The sequence below is a fragment of the Podarcis bocagei genome (assembly GCF_964188305.1).
Source record: "Podarcis bocagei genome assembly, chromosome: 15".
Lineage (NCBI taxonomy): Eukaryota > Metazoa > Chordata > Lepidosauria > Squamata > Lacertidae > Podarcis > Podarcis bocagei.
In genome coordinates, this window is record NC_138141.1 from 30,994,667 (window position 1) to 31,015,768 (window position 21,102).

Sequence of the window (21,102 nt, forward strand, 5' to 3'; positions counted from 1 at the left end):
GCTCCGAGCTGGACGTGTGATGAGTGTGTCTCTTGGAAGGAGAGCCAAGTCTCTGCGCTTGCCAGATGCCACCAGCCATATTGACGGCTGCCCAGAAGGAGGAGGAGGGGGGGAACTGTAAAGCCAAGAATGAATGGAGCAGCCAAGCTGTTGGGGAAACAGATGATCAGCGGAGGAAGGTGGCTCTCGTCTTTTGCCCCCTCCCCACCAGGCACCTGGAACATATGCTGGAGGGGAGAGGGTATGTTTAGCCCGGAGAAGAGAAGACCGAGAGGTGCAAGCAGGATAGCTCAGCTGGTTAGAGCACAGTGCTAATAATGCCAAGGTTGCAGGTTCGATCCCCGTATGGGACAGCTGCATATTCCTGCATTGTGGGACTTGATGGTCGCCAGGGTCCCTTCCAACTCTACAATTCTATGATAGGCATCTTCAGAAGAAGTCTAGTGTCCAGATCTGCCTTGGTCAGACCCCACCTGGAGTGCGGCGTGCAGTTCAGGGCCCTGCAGTTTAAGAAGGATATTGGCAAGCTGGAAGGTGGGCAGAGGAGGGTGATGGAGAATATCAAGGGCCCAAAGCCTTTTGAGGAATGGGTGAGGGAATTGGTTATATTTAGCCTGGAGAAGAAAAGACTTAGAGGTGATATGATAGCCATCTTCAAATATCTGAAGGACTCTCACTGAGCAGATGGAGCCAGCTTCTTTTCTGCTGCTCCAGAGGGCTGGACCCAAACCAAAGGATTCAAATGGCAAGAAAGGAGATTCTGACAAGGAACAACTTTCTGACCATAGGATCTGTTCCACGGTGGAGGATTCTCCTTCCACAGCAGTGGATTCTCCGTCACTGGAGGATTTTCAAGAGGCTGGACGGCGATCAGTCAGGGACTCTTTAGCTGCGATTTCTGCATTGCAGAAGTTGGGCTAGATGCCCTTCCAACTCTACAATTCTAGGTTTGCATGATTCTTTGGTGCAGAAGGAGCTGCTCAAGCTGTCCCAGGGCCAGGCCACGAGCCTCCTTGGCAGGAGAGCGCTGGATCTCGTTGCTCACACCAACCCGTGCTAAAGAATATTCTAAGGGTGGGGGCACTTCCTTTCTGGCCCAATAAGCAACAGTGAACATAGGAAGAGTCCTGGGATGGCTCAGTCAAAAAGAAGCCGATTTCTAGTCCAGCATCCAGTCCTCACAGTGGCCAACTGGACACCTCTTCCAGGAAGCCCATAATCAGGACCTGAGCGCCAGAGCAACCCTCTCCCCACTTGGGATCCCCAGGAAGTAGGATTCAGAGGCAGACCATAGCCATTGTAGCTAATAACCATCAACAGCCCCTCTGTCCAGTCCTCTTTTAAAACCATCCAAGCCGGTGGACATCACTGACTCCTGCGGCAGTGAGTTCCATCATTTAACTATGCATTGCATTAAGAAGGACTTTCTTATGTCTGCCCTGAATTTCCTAGCATTTCTCCTTTTTCTCCAAGGAGCTCAGAGTGGTGGACGTGGTTCTCCCCTCCCCCCTCAATTAATTCCCACAACAACCCTGTAAGGCAGGCTAGGCTGAGAGGCAGTGACTGGCCTCCAAGGTCACCCAGTGAACTTCATGACCGAGTGGGGATTTGAACCCAGGTCTCCCATGTCCTAGTCTGATAATGTAACCACTTTGCAACACTGCCTCTCTTAAGATGTAGCTCTGGCCTAGTTTGCACACCATGGAAAGTCAAGCTATTTATTTGTTTATTGCATTTATAGCCCACCTTTTTTCCTCCCAGGTTCTCCTGCCCACAACAACCCTGTGAGGTAGGCTAAGCCAAGAGGCAGCGACAGATCCAAAGTCATGACCTAGTGGGGATTTGAACCCTGGCCTCTCTCAGGTCCTAATCCAACACTACCACTTTCTAAGGAAAACGCCCCAGATCTTGAAACTTTTCCTTGCTCTAATAACCCCCTCACTGCTTTCTGAAACTGTGGTTCTCCAGATCGGAACACAGGAAGTCAGACCACTGGTCTATCTAGCCCAATACTGTCTACACTGACTGGCAGCAGATCTCCAGGATTTCAGGCAGGAGAATCTCTCACCATTGGGGATTGAACCTGGGACCTTCTGCACTCAAAGCAAGTGTTCCATCCCTGAGCTATAGTCCTTCCCTCAGCTTGCAGGACTACAACTCCCATTGTCCTTGACCTTCGACCCTCCTGGCAGGGCCTGATGGGAGATGGCAGTTCAGAAAAGCAGCTAGAAGGATGCTGGCTCCCCCTTCCCACCCTACTGGTGACAGCCGCCCTACCAGAGCGGTCCTACCTGAAGCAGTCGGTGTGCCAGTCCGCATTGAGGGCCTGCAGATACTGGCCGTCGTAGATATTGTGGCTGCAGCTGGCGCATATTGGCAGGTCGCTTCCTGGAGAGGAAAACAGAGGTGGGGGCAGGTTGAGTGGAGGGGTATCACCAGCACAGCCTGGGCTCTCACTGCAGGATTTCAGTTTTGGCCAAAACCAGATGTAGGCCTAGCAAACAGGGCTGTTATCTGCATGACACTTTTAAAGTGGTATCGTACCACTTCAAACTGGAATGGCTTTCCCTGAAGGAATTCTGGGGACGGCAGTTTCAGCCTTGAGGAGCTACAGTTCCCAGAGCCCTTAACAAACTACAGGTCCTGGGAAGCCAAACAGGCTTTCAATGCATGTTGGATATGTGGTGTGACCTCAGAGAGGAAGGAGGGAGTCAATGCATATTTAAAGCAGGCAAGACCACTTTAAATAGGCACGGCTTTTCCCGAAGAATCTTGGGAACCATGGCTTGCTAAGGATGTTGAGTTGCTTTTAGAAATACCCCTATTAGCCCCCACTCTCAGAACTACAATTTCCAGAGTTCCCTGGGAACAGGGATTGACTGTCAAACCACTCTGGGATTTGCAGTTTGGGGAGGGGAATAGGGGGTCCCCTAAAAACCCTCAGCACCCACAACAAACTACACTTCCCAGGATTTTTTTGGGGGAAAGGAATGACTGTTTAAAGTTGCATGACGCTGATTTAAATGTATAGTGCATAGGCACCCCAAGACTCCAGAGGGGCTGTGGGTGATTTCTCTCTCTCCCCCAGAATGCACCTCATCCTCTTGTGCCCCCCCCAAATAGATTTGTTTGAAGCAGCACTCACATTGAATGAACAAGGGTTCCTCTGAGAACACACAGAATAACTTCCGTAATCCGAACCTGAAGCATGGCTCCGCCAGGAGCCTCATCCCTGTTAACTCTGAGAGGGGACATGGGGGCATGGGGGGGGGAATAATGGCAATTCTCCTGCACCCAGCTGCTCACGAATGCCCAGAGGCCCCTAGCTGAGGCTAGCCCTATGACCTCCTTTCCCATGGCTGGTGGCCACAGATCGATCTCCTGTTTATATAACAGCAGGACTGTCCCCTACTTCACCCCCATAGATTGGGGGTGTGGAGAGGAGTGGCAGGGAAACTGGGGGGGCATCCCTAGAAATGGGGAACAGAATGGGGGTGATAAATTTTTCCTTGCACCCAGACTCTAAACCTGTTTTCAGTAGCAGGCCTCCATGCTAAAACAATTACAGGGGAGCAAGAGTGTCCTGGAGCATGCACAGAGGGTGCTTTCTTTTTTCTTTTTACTTTGTAACCACAGCATGCCCACCCTCTTCTGGGCCCAGGTGCCATTGGGGGTTATGAGGATCAGAAAGATGATAGGATTTGTGGGGCGAGTGGGACACCCTTTTTCCTGCTGTGAAAGAGCATTTTATTCACCCTATCCTGTTCCACCCGTTTGTAAAAGGAGAATTCCCACACTCAGGAAAGGCTCTATGAATCCTCAACTTTCAGTAAAGTAGCGAAAATATTTGCAAAAGGAAGGGGGGAAAGCATGGATCCTAGAATCAACCCCGAAGTCTTTTATCCATACCCCACTTTCTTGCATTCCGGTCAGACGAGACTCCCTTGCCTGCGGCAGGAGGTCGGGAGAAACAGCACCCTGGACAGCAGCCACCGGATGGGCACCGGATTAACCTCCCCGCCCCCGCCTCCTGGAGTGAGTTGAAAGCGCAGAGACAACGGGCTGGAGGTGGGGAGAGAGGAAACGCGCTCTGCACGTGCTCAGAGACGCGCTCCCAGTTAGTCTGCGCACGCCCCTTAAGGCGAGTGAAGGGGCTAAGTAGGCCTTGGGGGCCTCTCCCAACCTTCCGAGGACCACTCCACAAGCCCCACGCGCGTGAAGTAGATCTCTCCTTTCGCCCCCACCCCTCCCGGCCTCTTGCACGTGTGAATGCCTGCCACGCGTGCAATGCAGCAAGGGGGCGGCCCGGACGTTTCTCTCTCTCTCTCCCACCCCCTGTAGGGCTCAAGGTCAAGCAGGGGAGGGGGCGGAGGAGCCCTGAACGCCACCCCACTCCGTCCCCACCGCGCCCCAGGAGGCCGGCCAGAGGCCGGGTGAGGGGCGACGTGGGGTGGGGGCAGGGAGGGCTCTCTTCCAGGACCCACCTTCGTCCTCTCCCATGGGCTCGTCTCTCCAGGTGCAGCACAGGAGCATCAGCCTCATGCGGACGCCGCGCCAGACCCCCCCGGCTCGGGCGGCAGCAGCGTCGGCGTCTCCTCCCTGCGCTTGCCGGGCGGCGAAGGGGGCAGGGCGGGCTGCTTGGTTGCGCCGGCTGCGGACTCGCCCGGGCCGACTGCGCGGCAGCCCTGGGAAAATGGGGCGGGGGGTGAGGAGGAGGAGGGAGGCGGGTCCAAAGAGGAGCCAGCCAGCCAGCCAGAGGGACCCCCCTTACTCCGCCCGTCTCCAGCTATAATGCAACGTGCGCTGCAAGGCGATGCAAGGCCAGGCGCCTCCCCTCTCGCTTGGACTGGGCGGGGGGCTAGAAGAAGCGGAGTCCCGGCAGGGATGCAGCCAGCCAGCCAGAACCGGACACACGCACGCGCGCGCACACACCCCGCCGCCGCCGCGCGCTCCCTGGGAAGGGAAGCTGACGGAAAGGGAGGGGATGGTGAGGGAAGCCCTGAGTGCGCGCAGAGGGTCCGGGGGCAACGGCAGATAAAACCGACGGGGGTGTGTGAAGAGAAATGTATGATCTCGTGTCAGACCACAGCTAAGCTGTGATGGTCCACAGCTGACTGGCAGCCGCTCTTTCCAGGGTTTCAGGAGGGGATGGAGAAGGGGCCCCTGAGTGTATGCAGAGCGCCCAGGGGCAACTGCAGACAAAAGGCGAGGGGGTAGTGCAGGGAAGAGGAAAACGTATTGTTGTGTGCCACCCCAATCTCTGAGCTCTGCGAGACGCTATTGGGTTCCAGGCACCTTTACCAAGGGTCCATGTTTTCAGAGCCAGATTTAGGGCAGCATGGCCGGTTCGCCTGCACTGGGCGCCGAGCCGAGGGGACACCACAGGGTGCCACAACTGTGACATAGCGCACAGAACGGAAGGCAAGAGGCAGGGGACATCAGATTTTGGCCTTGCAGAGGGCGCCACTAAAAATTTGAAATACGAAAATTCACCCCTACATGTTTCCTTTTAAAAATGAGGCATAGTGGGGACTCAGGTATTTTTATGATACATAATTTATTTACACATACAGTGGTACCTCGGGTTACATACGCTTCAGGTTACAGACTCCGCTAACCCAGAAATAGTACCTCAGGTTAAGAACTTTGCTTCAGGATGAGAACAGAAATCGTGCTACGGCGGCAGCAGGAGGCCCCATTAGCTAAAGTGGTGCAGAACAGTTTCAGGTTAAGAATGGACCCCCAGAACGAATTAAGTACTTAACCCGAGGTACCACTGTATATGCAACCTGAGCTTACGATGCAGCAGTTGCCAGCATTAACACCCCAAAAGACTCTTGCTTCTCTGGATTCAAACAGACATCAGCCATTGTGCTCTGCCTTTTGTAGCCGGTCACTTTTTCTATCCTGCAACTTAGGTCAGATCACAGTCAACTCTACTTCGAACTCTTTGTCTTCCCAACTAACTCTGAGCTGAGGCCCCTTGCATTTGGTTTTCCTAATGGCTTTTGTTCTCCATCATCCCAGGTGATTTCCCGATCAGGAAACTGGCTTAGTTTATATTTTAACATTCACTGAATCCAGAAGTTCAGTGTCTGGCATCCAGAAACTTGTAACGGGTGGGTAGGAGTCTGAAACTCATAAACTCATAACAGTAGGAAGTTGCCTTGTCCTGTGTCAGACCAGCAGTCCAGCCCAGTATGGTGGACACTGACCACCAGCAGCTCTCTCCAAAGTGGGAGTCTCTACCTGGAGATGCCACCTGGGATTGAACCTGGGACAGATATTCTCCTGTCACTGGGTTAAGACTCCAGTCCTCATGGTTACCAACCAAGGACTGCTTTCAGACCACCAGTCCCTCTAGTCAGTGGGAGGAAGCAAGACTTATCAATACCAGTTGCCGGATACCATGGTGGCGTGAGGGGGAGTCCCTTTATACCTGAATCCTGCTTGTGGCCTATCCCTTGGGACATCGCTTGGCCTCTAAAACTGCTGGCACATTTGCAAAGCTAAGCAGGGTCTGGTCTGGTTTCAAATTGGATGGGGAACTACGTGTTGAGATTCCAGCATTGCAGAGGGATGGACTTGGATAACCCTAGCTCAACAATTATATGAAAAGGAAACTGGGCTTGATGGGTCATTGGCCTGATCCAGCAACCTCTTAGGTTCTTATCTGCTGTCTGTTTTCTGGTTGCTAATGCACAGCCATTTATGGAGGAAAAGGCTATGGATGGGTAGTAGCCACAATGGCTCTGCTCTGCCTCCACAGTCAGAGGCAACAATGCTTCTGAATGCCAGCTGCTGGAAGCCAGGCGGGGCCAGAGTGCTCTCGTGCATGAATCCTGCTTGTGGGTTTCCCACAATGGCCACCGGGTCACCAACTGTGAGAACAGGATGCCGGTCTAAATGGCCTGATCCACTTCTTAGAGTGCTTGACTGATGCATTCAGGATCTCCTCTTGTTCTGTTGTATTTCTGCCTTTCTGAATTTGTACAGAGCAGCAAGCAGTGACGGCCTTCAATTCCTTCAGCTTATTTGTGTATGTGTCTCCTTTCTCCCCCTGCACACATTGCCAGTGTACAGAACAACTTTGCCAATACTTGGCAAAAAGGAGTCTTGGGACAATTGTGCATATGGCTATATTGAGATTCTTTTGATGTGTATTATTATTATTATTATTATTATTATTATTATTATTATTATTATTATTTTCCACCAGAAGCGCTGGCTAGCTTCCATTAAGAACATAAGAGGAATCTGCTGGTTAAGCCAACAACCCTTCTAGTCCAGCATCGTCTTCTCAAAGTGACCACCCCAGGTGCTTCACTGGGAAACTCGCAAGCAGGACCAAAGCTCAGGATCCTTCTCCTCTCCTTTCCTCTCCTCTGGTTTCTAGCAACTGGTATTCAGAAGCATTGCTACCTCCAGCTGCAGAGGCAGAGCATATCCATCATGGCCAGAAGCCATTAATAGTCTTCTTATCCTCCATGAAATTGCCCCATCCTCTGTTAAAGCCATCTAGGCTGGTGGCCATCACTACCTCCTGTGGGAGCAAGGTGCCTGAAGAAGGACTTCCTTACGTCTGCTCTGAATCTCCAATCCAGCTTCCTTGGATGTCCATGACTTCTAGTGCTATGAGAGAGAGGAAGGAAAACTTTCCCCCGTCCACTTTTCCTATGCCATGCATAATTTTATAACCTCTATCACGTCGCCTCTTACTTGCCTTTTCTCTTAACTAAAAAGCCTCAAATGCCACAAGCTTTCTCCTTCAGCCCCCTTGATCATTTTGGTTGTTGCTTTCTAAACCTTTTCCAGTTCTGCAATATCCGTTTTTAGGTGAGGTGGCCGGAATTTCACACAATGTTCAAAATGCGACCGCAGCATAGCTTTGTATGGCATTATGACATGGTCTGTAGAAATTTCAGTTCCGCTCCCCGATGATTCCCGATGGTCTCGCCCCTCCTCAGTGTTGATTTCCTGCCTATTTTTGGTTCACTTGCACCACAAACACTGATATTTCCTTGTGAAATTCACACAGGTGCTGCAGGATCCCTGCAGATTCGTTTTTGGCAGTAAGGTACGATTTTATGATTTTATTCTATTTGCAAGCATGGAGTAACATAGTTCGTCTCCACCAGATGCATTTATTCACCTGTGGGTTTTAAGACTAGGAAAAGAAAAATATTACATTTAAATATAATGGTCCTAGTATAATGACAATCCAAAACAGTTCCTATTTTCCAGGATAATTAATTCTTCATTTACAGTTTCTCCGATTTCTACTGTCTTGTTTTTTCTCTGTAGTGTTTTTTATTGTTTGAGATGGCTTATAGGTGTGAAATTCAATAAAATGTATTTATAAAACCAAACCAACACCATCATTTTCTCAGTTGTGCCACTGCTTACAGAAGTTGCCTCATTGCTGGGCATTCTGCAATAAAAGTTCCATGACTCTCAGTGAAACAGCTCAGCTCCTCGTCAGGCTACAAAGGAGCTGAACTGCTGGTTGCAAAGTGCTTTGCTCCACTCTAGCAAGCTCACCTCTGGATCTTTAATGAGCCCTACAGCCCAGCTCCTCCCCCTAAGCTATAGGATCCAGAGAGGGTTATTTCCAAGTGTGCATCCCACTACTATCTATCAAAATTGAGGGATGGTAGGGATGCGGGTGGCGCTGTGGGTTAAACCACAGAGCCTAGGACTTGCCGATCAGAAGGTCGGTGGTTCGAATCCCCGCGACGGGGTGAGCTCCCGTTGCTCGGTCCCAGCTCCTGCCTACCTAGCAGTTCGAAAGCATGTCAAAGTGCAAGTAGATAAATAGGTACCACTCCAGCAGGAAGGTAAATGGCGTTTCCGTGCGCTGCTCTGGTTCACCAGAAGCGGCATAGTCATGCTGGCCACATGACCCGGAAGCTGTACGCCAGCTCCCTCAGCCAATAAAGTGAGATGAGTGCCACAACCCCAGAGTCGGCCATGACTGGACCTAGTGGTCAGGGGTCCCTTTACCTTTATGAGAACTATCTTCAAAGATCTGAAGAGCTGCCACATGGAAGATGGAGCGAGCTGGTTTGCTGCTGCTCTGGAGGGGAGACCTGGGACCAATGGATTCAAATTACCAGAAAGGAGATTTAGACTAAACAGTAGGAAGAACCAGGGCCCCCTTTTTTGGCCAGAACTCACTGGAACTCGATTTTGGATAGGGCTGGGTGATATCTGGTTTTCAACATTGTGATATATCACCACATGCACATGCATGCATCATGATTCATGATATATTGCCAGGTCAAAAATGATGAAACCAATATCACGATATGGACTTCACACTGGTTTTGCACAATATATCGCCTAGTTCTGGCACCTATTAGGTGAACACCATTGCCAATATAAGGGTGGCATTCATGGTGAGTTTGAGTACCTCTTTTTCTAGAAAAATAGCACTGGGAAGAACAGTTTGGTGTTAAGAGCTATTGGACAGTAGAATGGGCTCTTTCGGAAGTAGTGGAATTTCCATCATTGGAGGTTTTCCCACAGAGGCTGGATGGCCACCTGTCAGGCATCTTTAGCCATGATGCATTTGCAAACAGTTGAACCAGAAAACTCTTAGGTTCTGTGCTTCTAATAATAAACAGTCACACCTGCCAAGATGCACTCACTTTGCCCCTCTGCACAGGCTCAGAGACACTCAATTTGTGTTTGCTTGGGTTGCTCAAGGGAAAGTAGGTTCCAGACCGTACGTCTCCAGGAAGAAAAAGCACAAGAAATGTTCCTTTAAAAAGTTATTTATTAGTCAGGTTTTATTTAATTCTTTTTTTCCCGGAAAGCGGTTTACTGTTCCTCTTTATAAAAAGTGTCCCATCCCAGTTACATCGAAGTGATTAAACATGAAGAGTCGTGGAGCAGGTCGGCCACGGTCCCGTGGGGAGGGGAGGGGGACCCCCAGGACGGCCTCTTTGCTCGGACCTGGACGGCGTGGCCTCTGGCTCTCTTGCTTGAAAGGCCGGATGTGGCCTGGGCTGTGCTAATCCGCTGCGGCCCTGACAGGCAGCAGCTGGAGGATTAAGGTTAATCCTGTTGGCACCGACCCCCCAGCCCGGCCTGCTCCCCCTCCCCTGCCGATACGCAGGCAGTGTGCCAGGGTAGGGGCTCCCATGGCAACCCAGTGGCATTCTCCCCCCAGAAAAACTGGAGCCTGGAGAGAGAGGGGGGGGCGGAGACTGGGAAAGGGAGTGGGGCCAACTGGCCAGTGTGACTACTGACCCCCCCGCACAGGGCTCAGGAGTGGGCTAAAGTGCTCGGGCATCTTCCCCCCCTCCTCCGAAAGCGGCCCTCCTCGGCCGCAGCACCAAAGAGGCCCCCCCACCGCCCAGGAAGTGGACGGCTGGGTGTAGCACCAGTGAGAGAGGGAGGAGGGCTGTTTGGGGTCTGTGGGGCAAAAAGGCACAGGGCGGCGGTGACGATGGCGGTGGTGGTGGAATCTGCTTTTCTCGGGGTGAGGGGGTACATTCGAGACCAGGCAGTAGCACCAAAGTTCATGAGGTGAATGGTAGGCAGTCTGTCAGGGCTACTTCCTCTTGCGGCCTGCAAGGTGTGGGGAGAGGAGAAGAGGAAGACCATCAGCGGTGACACATGCCTTACTCACATCCCAGCTGCCTTTGAACTATTTGTATTATTTATTTGTAAAAATAGTAATAATAATATTACCAGTATACTGCAACATCAGAAAAATATATATGTCAAAGCGACTTACAGCAATGAAAGCATAAAACCATTCAAAACGTTTAAAACAGACATTGTGGGAGGATGTGTTCTGAATTGCCTCACTAGGTTTGGCGGAAGTGAAAAGCGTTCAGCGCTTGCTGAAACTCCAGTGGTGGAGAGTTCCACAGGACTGGGTTGATGGCATTAAAGGACATCTGTGGGGGTGATGCCTCGGGGGCTTCCATTTCACACTGCATCGTGGGTGGGCTGGCCTTGAGGCACCTGGAGCACACCAGAACTGGTGGATGGGTTCATATGGACTAGCTCCTTTGCTACCAGTGGTGTCCTTATTTAACCATCTTCTGGGCTGCGGTCAGGGCAAACTGTATTTCAGTTGCTGGTTCTAAAACTACTTTGCTTTTATTACCTTGTAATTTATAATTTTTTTAAAAAAATAATAATGTTGCAAGCCACCCTGAATCCCACCTTCGGAGAAAGGCATGATAAACACATTAAAATAAAATACAACAACAATAGGAGGAGGAGGAGGACACTGTGTGTCCAGGGGACATTTTTCATGGGTGGCTCACAGGTAGGGATAGTGGAAGATTCCGATGGACTGGAAAACAGCACCCCAAATTGTGTCCATTTGTGTGCTGATTCTCAGCTTGGGGCAGAATTCAGGCAAGTGAACCTGTTGGTACTTGCTGTCATCATTTAAGTCCGCAAACATAATGTGATTGGTGGCCATTCTCTTGGCCCCTTTGCAAAAACAGCCAGACCAAGAGAATTTGCCCTTCGACCTCCTGTTCCCATTAGCAGCCCACCGGAGGCCTATGAGACCCTCCCCGTACAGGTGAGGCCTGATGGGAAGAAGCTCTCCCCACCCCACCCTGGCACTAAGCTAGAGCCTGGCACTCAGAGGTAGACTGCCTTTGAACCTGGAGGCTCTTGGAACAAGACAGAAACAGTTTGAAAGTGGACTGCTTCTGGGTTGGGGTGCGACTTACCTCTGTAGCCGTACGGCTTGGGAGGTTTGCCTGTGGAGAAGCAAGGGAGAAACATGGGGTGAGGTCACTCAAGATCTCCTGGATTCACCCTTGACCCCCCACCCAGCCAGCCAGCAGAAAGCAATGCACTTACCACCATAGCCCAGCTGGCCAGGGACTCCACCTGCAAGCCCAAACCAGGCAGGAAAACTGGTTAGCCACACAGAGCAGCCAGCAGCCCCCTCCCACCCCACATTCTGAACTGTGTGTGTGTGTGTGTGTGTTTGGGTGAGGGGTGCATGGCAAAGGTCACAGTGGGCCTCAGCGAAAGAGAAGCGGGGAAACTGATGGGGAAACAAGCAGAGGGCTTGACTAGATGACTGTACTGTTCCAGGATTCTATGGAAACACCTAAGCATCTTGTTACATTTCCTTGTATTCAGATCATTAGTATGGGACTCTTATCTCTGAGCATAAGAACATACAAAGAGCCCTGTAGCTGGATCAGGCCAAAGGAGGCCCATCTGGTCCAGCACCTCCTTCTCACAGTGTACAGCCAGGTGCCTGATATGAGAAACCCCCAAGGAGGTGTCAAGGCAGGAGTAGGGAACAAGTCAGCAATAACTCACAAGGTGTCCGTGAAGTTAACTCTTTATTCAAAGGAATTGAACAGCTCTGGCCTAGTGAGCACAGCAGCTGTTCCTAATAGAGCTTGCCCCAAGGAGGCAGTTGTGGGGACTGAAGGTCCCTGCCTTCCCACAGCTGCCTAAGTTCTTTCCAAGTGATCTGAGGCTTTGTTGTCTTCCCCGTATTTCCTCCGCCCTCTTCATACCTCTTCTGGTTCTGGGGAACCGGTGGGGAGGGGAGCTGGTCACAGCAGGAGGGGGAGAGTCCCTGGCTTCTTCAGCAGTCTGCCTCATCTCTGTCTCTTGGTCCCCACCTCTGCTTCTGCCTCTTAGTCTGGACTGCTCTCTGCCACAGCCTCTTCCTGCTCACTAAACCCTGTTACCTCCTCAGCCCCTGACACCTCCTTCTCCTCATCTGCTCCCTCTTCTCCCTCTGACCCACCACCAATCCCCTGGCTCTGAGACGTCTTCCCTTGGGGGTTCCCCCGCTGGCACCTCGCACCACTCCTCTGCATCCAGCGAGTCCGTGACAGCAGAATTCGAACACAAGATCCCTCTCCTCTCCTGTGGTCTCCAGCTCTGCTGCCTCCAACCATGGAGGCAGAACAAAGCCATCATGGCTAGTAGCCATTGTTAGTTTCCCCCCTCCATGAATGGACCAAGCATCTTTCAAAGCCATCCAAGTTGGCGGCCATCACTACCTCCTGTGGAAGCAAGGCATCTTACGCTTGCTGGTTTCCCGCAGACGTCAGGTTGGCCACTGTGGAGACAGGATGCTGGACTAGATGGGCCATGGGCCTGATCCAACAGGCTCTTAGATTCTTAAGTTCTTATGAACTGGTACCAGTGACAGGGTGTAAGGCATACCTTATGAGGGAGGTGACCCCACTGAAGACCACCTGCTTGCCCCCAAATTGACTGCTCCCCTGGTCTGTTTCAGCTCCTTTGTGGGTGTCATCCACAAGGCCACTGCTTTCTCCCTGCACCCGGGTTTTTCAGGAACTGAACTCACCCCCCCCAGCCCCTATCAACGTACCTGGGTAAATAGGAGACAAACCATAACCATAGCCAGCTCCGCCCGCTACAATGGAGAAAAAATGGGTGGGAGAGAGAGAGTCAGAAAAGTTTCAATATGGCAGGAATTCCACAAGCCTGGTTCATAGAATTATAGAGTTGGAAGAGACCCCAAAGGTCTAGTCCAACCCCTTGCAGGTTTCCACACTTCTTCTTCTTCTTCTTCTTCTTCTTCTTCTTCTTCTTCTTCTTCTTCTTCTTCTTCTTCTTCTTCTTCTTCTTCCCCTACCTATCTGTCACCTCACAGATAGGTGGAATCAGTTCACACATTCCTATACAGCTTGGGGCCAGGCTACCAGAAAGATATGATGCTCTGCGCCTGGATGCTCAGATCCTTGGGTGAGCATCTTCTCTCGGTCCCATCAACATCAGAGGCACTGAGAGACAGGGCCTTTTCTGTGGCTGCTCCCAGATTGTGGGATCCCCACCCAGGAGAGGTCCGCCTGGCTCCCTCCTTGTTATCCTTCCGCCAGCAGGCTAAGGCCTTCCTGCTTCGACAGAGCTTTGGAAACGGAGAGGCAGGCAATGCTGGCCAACTGGGTTGCTGGCAGGCCAAACTGGATTTTAATTGCCTGTTCTAAATGGGTTCTGAGATCTGTTTTTAATTATTGTTTGTAAGCCACTTTGAGCTCCTTGGAGAAAGGAGTGGCATATAAATGCATTAAATAATCATATAAATACATAAATATATAAGAAGGTTCGTGACCCCGATAAAGGTGCTTAAAATAAAAAGGAGTTAACCTTATTTTTTACCTGTTCTAGAGAACGAGTGGAAGTCTTACTACTGATACTAATGTAGCTGCTGAGTTTTGGTGTTATTTTTAATTTTAATTCTGTTACATAACTTGTTACAACATTATTGTTTTATCAAACCATCAGAGAGGGGGCGTCCTCTATTTTATTTTCTCTTTCTGCTGAAAAGCTCTATTTAACATCATTTAGACTTAGCATTTTTTGAATGACAATGTAAATTAAGATAGCTTCCCCTTTTAATCTATTCATGGTACTTTACAGTTTTTTGTGAGTTTCTCGCCTCACTAAGCTGCTCCTGTTCTGCTTCATATGTCCTTTTTCTTTTGTTTATTTATTTCCCTTTCTTTCTTTTTTCTTGACAAGCAAGCATGTTGGATATCTAATGATCTTGGCTACAAAGCATAATAATGTAACATTAGGTGTGTTGTTGTTTTTTTAAAAAAAGACTTAGCATTTTTATTGAAACCAAATTTGTCTCGCAGTGACAGCATTATTGAACTTCGTTCTATAATTTCTCTCTCTCTCTCTCTCTCTCTCTCTCTCACACACACACACGCATGCATACACATTATATAATAAAGGGAATTTAGTTCATCAACTCACCAACTTGTGGAATGCCAGCACCATAACCTGTGATAGAAATAAGAAGACATTTGATCAGAATAGATGTTGTTGAGGAAGGTCAAATTGGGGTGTGTATCACTCAACTCTGGCAACGCCTTGTTCAATATCGCAATACACTGAAAGTCTGAAATGTACATATCCAGATTCAATGTTGCATCCTTAGGGCAGTTGAAGGCTTTTTTGGGGTGGGGGGGTCCTTCTATGAAATCCCAAGACTTCGGTCAAACATACATTCCCAAATTATTTTTTCCCCATGGGGGTAGGAACCTCCATTAGGTCAAATTTGTCCTTTATGAGGCTCCACCATTTTACATCATGGGTGAAGAGTTTTAATCCATTTTTAGTCTGTTGTTATTTTAACTTTCCAGGTGCCTTAAATCATTCTTGCCATTTTTCCTTATCAATAACTTTATTGTTTTAGCTCTTTTGTACACAGCCTTGAGGGTTTTGTGTGTGTGTGTGTGTGTGTGTGTGTGTGTGTGTGTGTGTGTGTACAATCATGTGGTATATAAATTTTATGAAATGATACGAAACAAATAAGAAGGCTTTTCAGCCCGGGGGCCGTGTTGCCTCATGAGCAAATTTGTGAGGGCCGCTCCCAGTGGTGGGCGGAGCCAAAGGCAGAAAGGGGTGGGGCTACAGATGTGAGGGTTGCCATTTTATGCCTGGCTGTCTCCCAGTCATTTGAAAGTCAGATATTTATACACACATTTCCTCTATCCAGGCAAGCGAAGAGGCTTTATGACATTCCAAGGACACATTCCAGTCAGGCACCGACACTCAATAAGGGTACAGGGCAGGGCGAACAGGGGCGTGGCTTGGGGCCAATCCTAAGGGCCAGACAGAGAAGTATGGGGGCCGCATTTGAGGTCCCCAATCGCTGCCTTGAACCTTGGCGCAATCTGGAGAGTTCTGAGGGAAACTGAGCTCCGCCACTCGCCTTCCGCCATTACCCAACTCCACCACGTGGTCCCATTTTGCTCATACCTGGTTTGGGAGGTTTGCCACCGGCTCCTGGGTACGTCAGCCCTGCGCAAGAGAGCGTGAGGGGAAATTAGAAGCTCGTCTTGGAAGTCAGGCTTGCGGCCTGCTGACCTCAAGGGAGCGGTGGGGCTGCTTCAGAGGGCATGGGCAGGCTAGGGGAGCTGGAGGCAGGGCCCCCGAAATAGGACTGTAGGAAGCAGATTGGAGCTGTAACATTTGTGGTATATCCGGTACTATTTTTTTGGGGGGGGGCGGGTAAGAAAAATGTGGTGCTGGTACTTCTATATTGAGAAAGGTGTTGTAGGTACCAGTACAAAATGCCAATGGGCTGCCCCAAAAGAGGCAAATAGCTTTTGGTATTCATCTTCCTCCATGACGAGAGCTTCATTCTCCTGCTTTGTCATAATTCTGACTCAGACTCTGGCTCAGGGGTGGTGAGCAGGGGAGGGGGAAACAGGGGTGAGGATGAGGAGTAGCTACAACAAATAGTTGCTAAAAACAGGGAGTAGCTACAACAGGGTGTAACTACAACAGCAGATCCCACTGCCTGCTTCCTTGCAGGCTCTGGCTGGTAGCAATGATAAAGCAGAGGGTCAACTCACTGAGGCCACCATTGGGTAAGGCCACCGAGACATCTTGCAAAGTCCCCTCACACCACCCTCAAATTCAGAGCACAACATTGGGGGCTTCCTTCCCAGTGCTCTGGCTGAACGATCTCTACGCACCTCCAGCTCCAGCGCCACCAAGGCCCGCTCCCCCTGCGCCGGGGACCCCATATCCTCCTCGTCCACCAAAGCCTGCCAGAAAAAGTGGCTCAGTCAAAAACCCAACCTCACGGTTCATTAGAAATAAGCTATATGTGGAGAACCCATAGAGTAAATAAAGGAACATGGAGGATACTGAAGTTATTCAGCCTATGACTGCTTGGAATGCTCCCAAGCCCCACAGCCCAGCCCCCAAGTGATTTCGGATGTGTAGCCAGGACAAGGGATGAGCCATGGAGCTGTCCATCTTGTCCCAAAGAATGCCCTGTCTTGTGTGGAGGCCCCTCTTCTCCCCTCCCTCCCCTTGGGTCTGCAGCATCGTACCTGGTACGCCAAAGCCACCCAGCCCAGCTCCCGGCACACCTGTTGGGGTGAGAAAAAGCGAGTCTTGGTTTATCAAAGGCATTTCTCCCCACTGCCGACCAGACACTTCCCATGTCTCCCAGTTCTTCAACTCATAAGAAGCGTCTGCCGGATCAGGTCCATCCAGTCCAGCATCCTGTTCTCACAGTGACCAACCAGATGCCTCTTATGGGAAACAGGAGCACACGCGCCCTCTCCCCTGCTCCCCGCAAAGACCTCCAGCAACTGGTATCCAGAAGCTTTGCTGCCTCTAACTGTGGAGGCAGAGCATGGCCATCGTGACTTGTACCCATTCATAGCCCCCTCCTCCTCCATGAATTGACCCAATCCTAAAGCCCTCTAGTTTGGTGACCATCAGTGCCTCTTGTGGTGGTGGGGAGTTCCACGTTTAATTCTGTGCTGCGTGAAGATGGGTTTCCTTTTATCAACAGATAGCTAGATCTCCTGTGACTATTTTGTTTTTGTTTTTTGGGTGTTTTGTTTTTGTTTTTTGGGTGAGGTGTGGGCAGGTGAGTGGATAGGCAGAACTTCCAGTACTATCATTATGATTATTATTACTTACGTCTTGCCCATTTCCCTGACAGGGACTCATACGTACCATATTTAGGTGGCTTGGCTCCTGGTTGCAGTCCAGTTTGGGGGATTCCTGTGAGATACGGAGAAACAATCTGTGTCAGAGCCCCAATGCCCAGGGATCTCTTCTGGTGCACAGCAAAACTGGACTGGGAATCTTGTCCAGTGCCAATTCCCCAAGATCAGAGGATGAGGAGTAGCTGAGGGGTCCCTTACCTGCTCCAGGAACACCTGGCACAACGCCTCCCCCTGGCAAGACGCCTGTTCCGCCCCCTGGCAAGACGCCTGTTCCACCACCAGGAAAGACACCTGCCCCACGACCTACAAAGAGGTTGGAATTAGGGGCAAAATTTGATCAAATTCCACCACCCATTTAGCTGTGAATTCTGCACTGTGGGGAAGGGGGTTGGACCAAATGGCCTTTGGGGTCCCCTTCCAACTTTATAATCCTATGATTCTTTGCTCCATTATGACTGGCCCAGTTCAAGAAACCTAGGTACTGTGGTTTGTTAAGGGTGTGAGGAACTGTAGTTCTGTGAGGGACAAACTACAGTTCTCAGGATTCTCCGGGTGGGAATGTGTTCTGAAGGTGTTTTAAATGAACGGTGAGCACACAACTAAGGCCTCATGCCCCAGAAAGTTTACAATCTGAATCGTGGCAATGTGGGATGCTTCAGAGATGATATCATGTTTTTGCATCTGGGAAGAAGCTCACTGGCTGGCACTATGGGGCAGTGGGCCAGGATGCACAGAGGGGCAGGGAAGAACTTAATTAGGCAGGGGATATGAGATCAGGACGGACGCAATGGGGACTCACCGTATTTAGCTGCCTTTGCTGCTGCTTTAGCTGCCGCTGCTCCCCCAGGAACTAGCAGAAGAACAGAAGGAGTCAGGATTAGGGCCAAACCCATTGGGACACCACGACATAAGAACTAAGATGACCCTAGCCCAGCTTCCTGTTCCCACAGTGGCCAGTCAGATGCCCCCATGGGAAGCCCTCCAGCGGGATCTGAGGCAAGAGCCCTCTCCCCTCCTGTGGTTTCCAGCAATTTGTCAGGGGGCTGATAGAAAGATCAGGTCATTCACAGGTCAGAGGGGGAGACATGAGGCTAACGTGCAGTTAGTTTCATTATTAAGGAAAGGGGGGGGGAATACAAGGAGGCTCATAAAGGCAACCCCCCCCCCATGAAGAAGTTGCTTGAACTGGTGTGCAGCCCCTCTATCACTATCTAGCCCTCCGGGTCAGGGCTCCTCCCTTGCAATCTTCTGCTACAGCAAGCCCCAGGAGCCTCTCTCTGTGCCTGCCTAGCCTGTTGCTCAGCAATACGTAACATCCTTCATGTTCTAGGAGTAAGTGGAGCCAGAGAGCCATCAGCAGAGAGGCTGGCATGATGGAGCTGTGGGAGAGATGAAGGGTCTGGCTCTCCTCTGTTGTAGCCTTCATCCAAACTGGGAACCTCATTCCCCTGCCCTGTGCTGGGCCACCAGCCTGCTTCTGCCTCTTCATGATACCTCAAGCTTCCTGCTTCTAGTACCTCCCAGCTTGTCCCCTCCTCTGAGTTGCAGCCAGTATCCTGCCACCAGGACCCAGGATCTAAGTCATCTTCTTCTGTGCCTTCCTTGGGGGCTCTTGGGCAAGTGGCTTCCACCACTCTGCCTCATCCACCCAGTCCCTGACACAACTTGAGATGTGCAGTCAGCTAGTATGCATTGCTTTAAGAAGTTAAAAGCAGCAGCTGTGTGCAGCCATCTAAACCGGGGCTGCTGCTGCTGCTGAGGAAATAAATTTGTTTTCATTTAAAAAACCTTCATCATTATTTTGGCTTCCCACAAGCATCTCTCTGGGCTGGCTCACGTTCATTTTGTGTTGTGAACTGCTCAGGAAGCTTCTGCCCTGCATGGAGCCACCTGGAAATCTCCATGCCCCAAATAAAACAAGATAAAATTCTAAGTTGTTGGCACTTAATGGCTGCTTACCACCACCAACGCCAACACCACCAACACCGCCAACGCCGCCGACTCCGCCAACGCCGCCGACTCCACCAATGCCGCCAACGCCACCAACCCCGCCAACGCCACCGACACCGCCAACGCCGCCAACGCCTCTTCCTGCTCCTGTTGGAGCAAGGCACACTTTTGGAAAATGGTCCTGAGCCCCACCACACCCTGAGAACAGCACCTGGGTGGAGCCAATGTCCTCAGAGGAAAACATTTAGATCAAAACTAGGAGAGGGTATTGCAGGCTCCCTGCTCAGCCTGCTCACTTCCTAACGCCAGTTGCATTCGTACTGATGTTTTCTGTGTCTTCTTGAAATGAGGCTACATCATCAAAAGGGGGAAGGGCCTGCCCCAGTGGTGTCCATCAGGATTGGTAGGGCAGAAGGCAGGGAGCCTACCAGTAGGTGGCACTAGAGCCAATGACGGGTGGAGCCAACGCCTGGTTTTCTCCTCCTCCTCCTCCCTACAATGGAGGAGGAGGAGGAGGAAGCTGATAGGCAGAGCCACCCGATGGAGTGGTTGTAATTGAAGAAGGCAGGCAGGGTGGGGGCTGGCTGAGGGCAGTGGGGCAGCACCCTCTTCATCCTAATAGACCAGCCTCCACGAGCATCTCTGTCTGTGTCTCCAGAGTGTCAATATTTTTTACGACAGGAATCCAAGAGCCTCATGCATTTCTGCACAACTACTATTTGCGAGGCTAAAGAAAAACTGATCCACATCTCCTTTGCCATCCTTATCTCCTGTGCTGGTTGGAAGTCTTGATATTTATTTATTTTCTACATTAATATCTCACCTTTCCTGCAAGGAGTTCAAAGCGGCATTCATGGTTCTTTCCCTTCTCATTTAATCCCCACAAACAACCCAGTGAGACAGATCAGGCTGAAGGATTGTGGCTGGCCCAAGGTCACCCAGTGAGCTTCCACCACCAGCAGGGATTTGAACCCTTGTCTCCCAGGTCCTAGTCGGACACTGTAACCACTACACACCACAGTGGCCCTCCTTACCATATTTGGCTGCTTTGGCGGCTGCTTTTGCTGCTGCTTGAGCGGCCGCGGGGCTTCCTGGCACTGAGAATTGAGAGAGAGAGAGAGGTGTCAGCAGGACCAACTTCACCAGGTCTGATGGCAGTGGTTGACCACCTTGGCAACTAGCCAAAGCTCTTTCCCAGCCCAGCCCATCTACCATTCTCCTCCCATCCTTCCAGGACCCTGGATGCTTTTGAGCAGTGGGTGGTGCGCACTCATAGTAGAGACCCTTTTCATCCAGCTGTGAAAGCCTGCCAGAAACCTTCCCCCCCCAACACACAACTGCCTCACATCTCCCATTGTCTTCAGGAAATGCAGAGAGTGGGTGTCTGTCCCATCTTGATGCTGTTCCACAGAGCAGGAGCAGCCTCCATGTTATTGCAAAGACCAAGGTTTCGGGATGAGTCGCTCTGTTCCCTTGAGAAGGCATTGACTTCCCACAGAGGGGGGAACCTACCTAACCCACCGGGTGCGACTCCACCAGGTACGACTCCACCAGGTGCGACTCCACCAGGTATGACTCCACCAGGTGCCACACCACCAATGGCGCCATAGCCAGGCACCACACCAGTCCCTGCAGGAAATGACAAACCAGAGGTCAGATTAGCCATTTGCCGCAAACCTTCAAATACCTG

The 21,102-nt window shown here is 50.8% G+C and overlaps 2 protein-coding genes across 7 annotated transcripts in view; both read right to left on the reverse strand.

Moving 5' to 3' along the window:
- Positions 1 to 4,904, reverse strand: part of LIMK1 (LIM domain kinase 1) — a 38,070-nt gene extending 33,166 nt beyond the window's left edge. Inside the window, exons 1-2 of the mRNA XM_081173009.1 lie at positions 4,485 to 4,904; positions 2,292 to 2,388 (exon numbers count right to left, since the gene is read on the reverse strand). Of these exons, the coding sequence (XP_081029135.1) occupies positions 2,292 to 2,388; positions 4,485 to 4,542 (155 nt within the window). The 5' untranslated portion in view covers positions 4,543 to 4,904. The remainder of the gene's footprint in view (positions 1 to 2,291; positions 2,389 to 4,484) is intronic.
- Positions 4,905 to 9,760: 4,856 nt separating this feature from the next.
- ELN (elastin) overlaps positions 9,761 to 21,102 on the reverse strand; it is a 60,918-nt gene continuing 49,576 nt past the window's right edge. For 4 of the 6 annotated variants that reach the window (XM_081172985.1, XM_081172986.1, XM_081172982.1 and 1 more), the window contains 14 exons: positions 20,925 to 21,041; positions 20,447 to 20,509; positions 19,422 to 19,559; positions 18,262 to 18,312; positions 17,661 to 17,765; positions 17,470 to 17,517; positions 16,833 to 16,871; positions 16,470 to 16,541; positions 15,748 to 15,789; positions 14,740 to 14,766; positions 13,346 to 13,390; positions 11,839 to 11,868; positions 11,706 to 11,735; positions 9,761 to 10,575 (listed from right to left, as the gene is read on the reverse strand). In XM_081172985.1, the coding sequence (XP_081029111.1) occupies positions 10,559 to 10,575; positions 11,706 to 11,735; positions 11,839 to 11,868; positions 13,346 to 13,390; positions 14,740 to 14,766; positions 15,748 to 15,789; positions 16,470 to 16,541; positions 16,833 to 16,871; positions 17,470 to 17,517; positions 17,661 to 17,765; positions 18,262 to 18,312; positions 19,422 to 19,559; positions 20,447 to 20,509; positions 20,925 to 21,041 (824 nt within the window). In that variant the 3' untranslated portion in view covers positions 9,761 to 10,558. The remainder of the gene's footprint in view (positions 10,576 to 11,705; positions 11,736 to 11,838; positions 11,869 to 13,345; positions 13,391 to 14,739; positions 14,767 to 15,747; positions 15,790 to 16,469; positions 16,542 to 16,832; positions 16,872 to 17,469; positions 17,518 to 17,660; positions 17,766 to 18,261; positions 18,313 to 19,421; positions 19,560 to 20,446; positions 20,510 to 20,924; positions 21,042 to 21,102) is intronic. The other 2 variants (XM_081172984.1, XM_081172987.1) reach the window with 2 other exon arrangements.